Here is a 10,104-nt window from a genome sequence, read left to right as displayed (position 1 = left end):
GGCGGCCGTAGCGGGCCGGGGTGCCGGCGGCAGTTCCCGCTGGAGCGGGCGAGCAGGCCGAGCTGCGGCCGCCGCCTGAGGAGCTGTTGGAGAAGCCGATCATTCGCATGTCGCCGCGTGGGGTCTAACTTGAGACGTGGATGTTGGCGGCAGAGAGGGGCAGGCAGCGCCTGACGAGCGTGAGGGAGAAGCGGGGGTAGAAATGTTCTACAGCTTCGTATCTGTCGGAGCTTCATTTAAACCCTTGCTAAAACCAATTGTATTTTTTTGAATCCCATTTCAAACAAGCATAAGTCATCACTAGCAACACCTAATAGATGCTTTTATACTGCACTATTGAAGCAAACGGCTTTTGGGGTCAGCTAACGGGAGGCCAGCGCTGCCTGCCCCCAATACCGCTCGCCCGCCTGCTCCCCGGCTTGTCCCACCTCCGTCCCCGCCAAACGACTGAGAATACGGGGCTGCGGCAACAGAGCTGTAACAAAGCGTCAAGGGAGGGACCTCCTTCATTATAAACATCAAAGCCTGAAATCCCCTCCGGACAATGAATTCAAACATCAGTATCCTCCTACATGGCCCAACAAATACACTGGGTACCTCAACAAAGCCTTCAGGCATGAAGGCTGGGGCAGTTGCACTGTATTAAACACTTGGAATTTTGTTTGGTTTTGGTTTAGTTTTTTAAGAGCTCTAATCAGCATTTCACATGATAAAACTTAGAATGACTTAGAATTAAGTTACTTTCAAACAGATTTGTGTCCAGTCGTTTACTGGACGAGTACTAAATTATTCTCTACAAAACCTACTCATAAAATCTTTGTGGGGGACATTGCTATTAGAAGTCCAAGTTCTAACATCACCAGTCCAGAGCTACTGCAGAAGAGTAACAGCCATCTACTTCGTAATCACAACTGCTTTATTCACCACCACCACGCAACTGTTGTGCGTCCTCCAGTAGCAACTTCAGGAAGCAAGCAAGTGCAGCATACTGCCCTCCCATTGTCACCATCAGGAAATACAGCACCATAACATTCAAGCAATAAATACTAGCACAAATAAGGGGAGGATGCTCCTTGAGTCATGCAGCTGTGTGTGTATAAGGTACTGCATAGGTATTTCAGGGGTTTGATATTTCAGTATAACATTACAGAAGCAGTACTAATGAGCCCACGGTAACATAAAATACAAAAAGATTGAGCACATTCTTCCTTAGTCATGTCCCTCTTTCAGGTAGCAATTATATGTATACAGAAAGGACAGATTTCCTGACTCTGAGATGTAGAGCCTGCAACACATATGAGCAGTGTATGTTACCATATGACTTCTAGTAAGTACATATTTAAACATATTTATATACACAAAAGCATCAAAATCATACAGCATCAAAACTTCAATAAGCGGGGTTTTTTATTATCTTAGGAAAGCAATCAGTATTTTTTACATCAGAACATTATTTCTTCATTATTTTTCTTCAGCTAATGTGTTTTTACATTCTTTATTCAATTCTCCAGCTGTATTTCAGATTGCTGAAGTATTATCAAGATCATTCACACTTGGAATAAGAAAGCATACAAGCTTATCTCCAAGTTCCTTTACAGCTCTGTAAGACCTTCTCCGTCATTTAAAAAACCTCCAAGTCAGTAGTACCTTGCCATACACCTTAATTTTGAGAAGTTCCTTAAATAACATCATTCAAAAGCAACAACATTTGCACTTACATAAACATTTGCTGTTAGAAGATAGAAAAGTTACACAAAACTACATATTAAAGGAAACTTAACACAGTTGACTGAGATTGTCTTTTTGAACAGCATCATTTTTGGGGGCCCCATTTCTAGCAGCTTTAGAGAATTCTCAAATTTTGTCAACTTTACAAGTTGACATCATGTAGCACTATGCAAGAGACAGTCATTTACTGTCAGAATTGAAACTATACTGCTCCTGCCCAATTACCTTGAAGAGAAAGTGAACAGAGACTAACTTCAAGATGAACTCTGTTGTGGAGGAAAGCAGCAGAGGAGCCATTTAATACAAGGATACAGAGATGATCCAGACTTCTGATGTCTAGGTGACACGTAGCTTGCTTCGCAAGGTATGGATAAGTTGCACCAAGTCCACCAAGGTTCATGAAACATTTCTGCATCACTCTGATCAGAATAGTTACGCAGGACACCTGGATGCTCCTATTTCACTTTGCATGTTAAAGCTTCCTTGCGTATAGTTCTGCACAAATACATTGCAAACCATACACAGATCCATTCAGGTAGGCACTTACCCAACATTACCTGTGGAGAGGCACACAGAGACAAGAGAAGAGAAAAAGAAGAAAGAAGGGACAGATTAAGATATATTCCATCATACAGTTTCTAAAATTACTACTAAAGCAAGGCAAAACCTGCTTGAACATCTGCAATTAAGCTTTAAATTTAAACCCCTGGAAGTAAATATATTTATCCATTTTGGAAGCCCACAGCTGAACAGTTAAGTTCTGCAAATAAATCCTGAAGTGGTTTGTTCAAGTTCAGAACAGCAATACCATCCACTTCCTTTAATTGCCACATCTTGTCAGGAATCCTTCCCATCTCTTTTATTCCTTTGGACTAATCCCTTCTTCTTCAAGTCCTTCTACTCGACCTAATGCTATAGGAAGCTACTAGGCAGGACACACAAGATGTGAGCAAAGTTCATAAAATTACTTTGAAGCCCACAGTCTGCCCCCCAAAACCAAAAATCCAACATATGGAGGACCTACTTCCAGGTAGCTTAGAATAAAAATGTGGGCTTTTTATTCTGTTATTATTCCATCCTTCCTGCCCACTCTTCCCCAAAGCAGAAATATGCTCAAGAAATTAAGACTGAAAAAAGCTACTTCTGTTCACAGAAGACAGTAGAAATGCTTGCCCAGTCAGCAACCCCCCAAGTGAAGAGATACTCTGCACTTTTCAAGAAAAAGTTGTCTCCTTCCTATTTTTGCTGGGCATTTCAAGTTGGAGTTGGATTCACTCTCTCATTCTAAAAATAAGCATGCCCAAGCATAACTTTGTAAAGCAGAATTAGTAAGAAAATACAGCATGATGCCTTTAAGTCCTACAATCTATATTGCACTTCTGACAATGTGAGCATAGTTTTCATTCAGACTCCTAAGAAAGTAAACAGCTTATTTACTGCTACTGACAAACATGAAACAGTTTCATGAATTCCATTACCTGTATTGCATGCTTCCAGTAACCAGTAGTCCTTGTGGATAACCCGAGAGTAGAAACAGCATGACTTGCATATTCTCCAGCAGAAGGAAAAAAGATAGAACCCTTTGATATAGTCTTGCTGCATGGTACCAATTTTGTAGTAATTATGAATGGGATTAAACTCTGAATAAAAATTCCTTTTGAGGCATACTCATAATGTAGTGCTCTACTGAAATAGTCCAAGTAGGCCTAGAAAGAGAAAAGCAGAAAGAGACATCTCTTTTTCTTTCTTTTTTTTTTTTTTAAACAATCGAGTCTTAGGGCACTTTTATTAAAATTACAGAAAAGTTGTAGCCTATTTTATATATCAGCTAAAAAAAAACCCTGAACATTGAACAAAAATATGCATTTCTAAAGCATTACTTACATTTCTATTTGTTTGCTAAAACCCTGCAACAGTACAGTAACTTGCAGGATAAAGCAACTGCTTCACTGTGTGACATGAATTTAACAAACAATCTGTCAATTTCTGCTTAAAAACAATATAGAAACATTATTTAATCTAAAACACCTTCTTTAGTTTTGAGGGCATTGCAGAGGACACTCCAAAGCTAACTATACATACTACTGTCAAAAGGACAAAATGAAGCCCCATTTTTTAATACATTTACAGGTGAATTTCATACTGAACTGATCTTCCCCAGAAGCTAAGTTGATTATTTCCTGCAACTCCCTGGTGCAAAATTAAACATGCATTTGTTTACGTGTATCTATACTATCTCCTTTAGTTCGTTTTACTTTTACAGAATAACATAAAAAACCCACAAGCCTGGCAAGTGGGATTGCTGGAATCAAACAGATGGGAAAATGAGTGTGGCTCAGTCCTAGAAAGGCAGCAACACTGATGCCATGCTGAAGCTACTGCTCTGCCACACAGCCAGTTACCCTCAAGAAAGAACATTTTAGACTCAGCTTGTGAGTGAATGGGTTTCTGCTCCCAAACGGCCTCACATTCCCAGCCAACTGTTGGGAGAGCATCTTCTACAAATGCTCTTACACCTGCTTTAGGAAATCAAACAAATCAAACCAACCACTTCAACTACCACCCACTGTTAATGCACAAAGAGGCTTAGGACACTAGAGCAGCTTGTTCCCACTTCTGTGCTAATGTAACTGTACAGAGGCACCAGGCTTCAAACTGGATTGCTGATCTGGGATTTGGATTAATGAGGGCAACTAAAGGAAGAAACTTTAGTACACTTGGTTTTGTTCTGTTCTTTTTCATTCAGGCCTTTTAATTGTTTTAGTTCAAGAGTGCAGTTCTACATATACTCTAGCATAAACAAGGGGGGAGATACTCTGCAACAGAAATGGGAATCTTAAGCCAGTTTTCCAAGAAAATCTGCAAAGAGTTTTATACCTTGGGGTAACAAGAGCTGGTTTTGCTCCAGGCAAAAGGAAGCACTCACAAGTGCTATCCCAGAGCAAGGCTGCACAGGGGACAGGCTACAGCAGAGGGCAGGCACTGACAGCTGGGAGCAATAACCACTTGTGTTTAAATCTAGGCGAGATCCTTACACAATCTCAATTACTTTTGTGGATTCAGCAGCAAGTCATCCAGTGTAAATCCACATCCCCACGTGCATTCATACATCCAGCATCACCCAGCTGCCCCATCCTGTTCATTAGTGACTGGATCTCCTCAGGAAGAATCATTTGGGGGGGTAGGAGGGGGGAGTGCTTTTCACTTCTCCCCAAATATGGTACAGACAATGCTGTAAGAAGCCTTCTGCCCCTTGGTGTTAGGTGAAACAGTGGCTTGATTTGGCCACAGCCCTTGTCACAGTGGTGGCCTGAGCATGAGTATAGACCCTCTTGCTACCAAATACTAGTGTGTAAGTAGCTTGAGGTATGTCTGCACAGTTCAGCTGAAGAAGAGAGAGATGAAATTCTTGACCGTTTCAGTGGGTCACAGAACTGCCACTTCGCTTTACACATCATTCCTCTGAGGAAGGTAACATTTTTCCTAGAACTACTGTTATGCCACAGTTCATACATAAGCCAAATAGCACTGACTTTGTTTCAAAGCCCAGTACTGGTGAGGATGAAAAGTTTACTGCACTTTACATATAACATTCACCTCTGATACTTGAACAAATCCCTAGAAAACTTTCAAGTATATTTTTATATCCTTGCTGAATGTGTTTACAACCAACCAACCTCCAATGCATCTACTTTTCAGTGCATACCATTAAACATTACATCCCAACTTACTTTAGAGGCTGCATAGGTTGTCAACATTGGTGCTGGCTGACAACAGCATGCAGAAGAAATATTCACAATCGCCCCTTTCTTCTTCTTTACCATGCCTGGCAGCACAATATGCACCATCATGTTAGCAGACGCAATATTTATGTTGATAACGTCCCACAGCACATCCTCAGGCAGGTTGGTAAAATAGTCCGGGTAGAGATGAAGTATTCCTACATTATTCACCAAAATGCCAATTTCTCTGTCTTTCAGAGCCTCCTTAATGGCTGGGTAAGCCTCACGCCCCTTGCTGAAGTCTGCTACTATGAAATCTGTTTCTACTTTATAGGTTTCAGATATGCTTCTGGATACAGCCTCCAGCTTCTCTTTGTTTCGGCTGATTAAGATGACATTGACACCACGCTTTGCCAGTTCTTCAGCATACGCCTTCCCGATACCATCTGTGCTACCTGTAACAGAAAATAAAAAAACAAGGTGAAAATCAGAGCAGCCCCTGCCTTCGCTTTTGCCAGTTCTTCCAATTATACCTTTACTCCCTTCTCTGAAGATCACGTGGCACTGAATATAGTGATCTCAAAACCACAACAATAAAGACAACATAGTCATAGAATCATTTAGGTTGGAAAAGACCTTAAAGATCATTGAGTCCAACCATTAACCTAACACTGCCAAGTTCCACTAAACCATGTCCCTAAGCACCACATCTACATGTCTTGTAAATACCTCCAGGGATGGTGACTCCACCATTTCCCTGCACAGCCTGTTCCAATGCTCAACAACCCTTTCAGTGAATAAATTTTTCCTGATGTGCAATCTAAACCTCCCCTGGCACAACTTCAAGCTGTCTCCTCTTGTCCTATCACTAGTCACTTGCGAGAAGAGACCAACACCCACCTTGCTACAACCTCCTTTCAGGCAGTTGCAGACAGCGAGGTCTCCCCTCAGCCTCCTCTTCTCCAGACTAAACAACCCCAGTGCCCTCAGCTACTCCTCACAGTACTTGTTCTCAGACCCTTCACCAGCTTCATTGCCCTTCTCTGGACAGGCTCCAGCGCCAGTTTTTTTGCCCAGCAAAGGGTGTGCCTGTCCAAGCCATGAGCAGCCAGTTTCTCCAGGAGAATGCTGTGGGAAATGGTGTCAAAGGCTTTACTAAAGTCAAGGTAGGCAGCATCCACAGCCTTTCCCTCATCCACCAAGCAGGTCACTTTGTCATAGAAGGAGATCAGGTTAGTCAAGCAGGAACTGCCTTTCATAAATCTGTGCTGACTGGGCCTGATCATCTGGTTGTCCTGTAAGCACTGCATGATGGCACTCAAGATGATCTGCTCCATAACCTTTCCTCACACCAAGGTGGACTGACAGGCCCTTCTTGTAGATGGGAGTCACATTTACATTTCCAAGTCAACTGGGGCCTCCCCGGTTAGCCAGGACTGCTGGTAAACCATTTAAAGTGGCTTGGTGAGCACTTCTAGCAGCTGCCTCAGTACCCTTGGGTGGATCCCATCTGGCCTCATAGACTTGTGTGCATCTAAGTAGTGTAGCAGGTCACTAACCATTTCCCCTTGGATTATGGGGGCTTCATTCTGCTCCCTATCCCTGTCTTCCAGCTCAGGGCGTTGGGTACCTAGAGAACAGCTGGTTCTATTAAAGACTGACGCAAAGAAGGCATGAAGTACCTCAGCCTTTTCCTCATCCTTTGTCACTATGTTTCCCCCCACATCCAATAAAGGGTGGAAATATTCCTTAGACTTCCTTTTGTTGCTAATATATTTATAGGAACATTTTTTTATTGTCTTTTACGGCAGTAGCCACATTAAATTCTAGTTGGGCTTTGGCCCTTCGAATTTTCTCCCTGCATAACCTCACAATATCCTTGTCCTCCTGAGTTGCCTGCTCCTTCTTCTTGGAAGGTCAGAAACTCTCCTTTTTTTCCTGAGTTCCAGCCAAAGCTATCTGTTCAGCCAGGCCGGTCTTCTTCACTGCTGGCTCGGTTCTGGTACATGGAGACGGCCTGCTCCCATGCCTTAAAGATTTCCTTCTTGGAAGAATGTCCAGTTTTCCTGAACTCCTTTGCCCTTCAGGACTGCCTCCCAAGGGACTCTGTCAACTAGTCTCCTAAACAGGCAGAAGTCTGCCCTCCAAAGTCCAAGGTGGCAGTTCTGCTGACTCCCCCTCCTTCTCCAAGAATCAAAAACTCTTTATCATTTTGTGATCGCTGTTCCCAAGATGGCCTCCAACCATCACATCACCCACAAGTCCTTCTCTGTTTGCAAGCAATAGGTCCAGCGGGGTGCCTTCCCTACCTGCTCACTCACCAGCTGTGTCAGGAAGTTCTCTTCCATACACTCCAGGAACCTCCCGGACTGTTTACTCTGCACTGTATTGTATTTCCAGCAGACATCTGGTAAGTTGAAGTCCCCCATGAGAACAAGGGCTAGCGATTGTCAGACTTCTCCCAGCTGCTTACAGAGTATTTAATCTGCCTCTTCATCCTGGCTGGGTGGTCTATAACAGACTCTCACCATGATATCTGCCTTGCTGGTCTTCCCCCAATTCTTATCCATAAACACTCATCCCTATCATCACCATCACTAAGCTCTAGACAATCAAAACACTCCCTAATATAGAGGGCTACCCCACTGCCTCTCTATCCTTGCCTACCCCATCCACTGCAGCACTCCAGTTGTGTGAGACATCCCACCATGTTTCTGTGATTGTCAGTAGCAACCTTCTGCAATCCCACCTCATAGAAGTTTTGTATTTTCTACGACAACAACAGAGCTTAGAGCAGAACCTCAATGAAGGGTGAGGACATCAGAGGTACGTGACTTAAACCTTGCTGAAGAACTTGAGCGCATGTGAAATGCCTGTAGCAAAAAAAGGACTTTATATCTCTGTCTACACCTGTACGTGTTTGGTGTGTACCTTGCAATTTTGGGGAAAAATTGCTCTGTGATTCTTTCCCAGCAGTCAGTCAACACACTGAGCTTGCCTGTCTCCTAAGGAATTGAATTCAGTAAGGCACTGAACAATCATCACTGCTGAAGCCAATTAACTTGCAGCCTGAGACAATGCAGACCCCAGCTTGTGACATAAAGCTCGCCTAATAATGTAAGCTAGCAAGTTTTACAGTACTGGCACAGTATGTTACAGATACATAAGCAAATATACTGCTTCCGTCTCTTACCAGTGATCACGGCCCATTTTCCGTACCGCTTGACAAGATCAATCTCGCCACCCAGCTTTGGAATTAAATGCAACCTAAGCATGTTGCAAGTGCCAAACACAAGGGAGACACATTTTCTGAGTGTGTACCAAGCTCCAACTACAGCGAGGGCCTCTACAAAAAAAATGCAGGAACGACTGATCTCTCTATACAAGAGGTAGAACTGATCCACTGCAGCCATGGTGATCATAAGCCTGGAAAAAAATAAGAGACACATAATTACAATCGCCTCTTGGGCCATGCAAACTTTTCAGACTTGAATGGATAACCTTTGTGATTCAGCACATTACAGTCTGAGCACCATTTTGATACAGAAAAGCCACAAGTTAGCCTGCTAAAATTCAGGCACCACCTACCATCATCCTCATTGGTTTAACTACTGTTTAGCCCTTCCTCAAGGGTTTTGCTACTGATCAGTTACATAGCAACAACACCTATCATCAAGTCCAAGCACATAATAGAAACGCAACATGCAAAAACTAATTTCGGAAGGTTAAGATCCACCTACAAAAGAGGCAAGGATAACAAGCAGGAGAAAGCTGAGCACACAAGAAACAACATGCTCTTCCCAGAACAGAAAGTTACATGAGAGACAAAGCAAGCTCAGAACAGACGTGTTAACCGTAGTCCTCAGCACTATCACAATGCACTAACCCTTTCCCAATAAATGCACCGCATCTACTGTGTCCTCCAGGTCTGAAAATCCTTGGACCACGGGACAGTGCCGTGCATTGACGTCACATCGCACACCGGCTTTCAGTACAAAGCTTGCTGTGCCTTATATGGCTTTCAGCAGTAAATAATTTTTTTTTAAACAAGCATAAAGCCCCACCGACGCCTCCTCGGCAGCTCCTGATCGACCACCGGAGCCGGCAGCTTACCGCCACTTGCTTTAAAGCCATCACGCACCGCCCTCCCCTCGCCCACCGAGACCAAGCGCCCTCCAGGCCCCAGGCCTCACCCGTCCCGGCAGGGAGAGCGGGCTCCGGGCGCGCCCTTCCTGACGAGCTTCGGCCCCTCGCTCAGACCTAGCCCGGAGCCCTCCCTGCACCCGGCCGGGCCGTAACGGAGGGAAACCAACACCCCCCCCCCCGCCGCCCCGAGGGGCTGTGACCCGCCGGCAGCGCCTCACACCGCAGCACCCAGGCCGAGCTCCCCCGCCCGCCGCCGCCCGCGCCGCTGCGCGGGACCGCCGGGAGCGGCCGCGGGGCCTTGTGGGCCTGCGCGCGGCGTCGCCATGGCGACGGCGGCGGTTGGGGCGGTGAGGCGGGAGCGGGGTCTCAGTCCCGCCGTCCTGTCCCTCGCGGTTTACGTCTCCTGCTGCGTGGGAGAGACCGCGGCGGGCCCAGGAGCGGCCGCCGACCCCGTGCACCGGGGCGGGGGTCTGAACCCGGCTCAGGTAAAGGGAGGTGTAACGGGAGT

At 44.9% G+C, this 10,104-nt stretch overlaps 1 protein-coding gene across 2 annotated transcripts; it reads right to left on the bottom strand.

Annotated features, from left to right (window-relative positions):
* Positions 1 to 898: 898 nt before the first annotated feature.
* HSDL1 (hydroxysteroid dehydrogenase like 1) lies at positions 899 to 9,938 on the bottom strand. 2 transcript variants are annotated; one of them, XM_086469221.1, is made up of 5 exons: positions 9,919 to 9,938; positions 8,644 to 8,876; positions 5,460 to 5,905; positions 3,207 to 3,434; positions 899 to 2,285 (listed from the first exon to the last, which is right to left on the bottom strand). In XM_086469221.1, exons 2-5 carry the CDS (start codon positions 8,870 to 8,872, stop codon positions 2,184 to 2,186), a joined length of 1,005 nt encoding a protein of 334 aa, XP_086325347.1. In that variant the 5' UTR covers positions 8,873 to 8,876; positions 9,919 to 9,938; the 3' UTR covers positions 899 to 2,183. The 2 variants fall into 2 exon arrangements, with proteins under 2 accessions (XP_086325347.1, XP_009945995.2); XM_009947693.2 differs by lacking the exon at positions 9,919 to 9,938 and having other exon boundaries at positions 8,644 to 9,126.
* Positions 9,939 to 10,104: the final 166 nt, after the last annotated feature.

The sequence above is a fragment of the Leptosomus discolor genome, chromosome 8, assembly GCF_034619465.1.
Source record: "Leptosomus discolor isolate bLepDis1 chromosome 8, bLepDis1.hap2, whole genome shotgun sequence".
Lineage (NCBI taxonomy): Eukaryota > Metazoa > Chordata > Aves > Leptosomiformes > Leptosomidae > Leptosomus > Leptosomus discolor.
The sequence above is the reverse complement of the archived record's forward strand: the minus strand, read 5'-3'. Positions and strand labels throughout refer to the sequence as shown.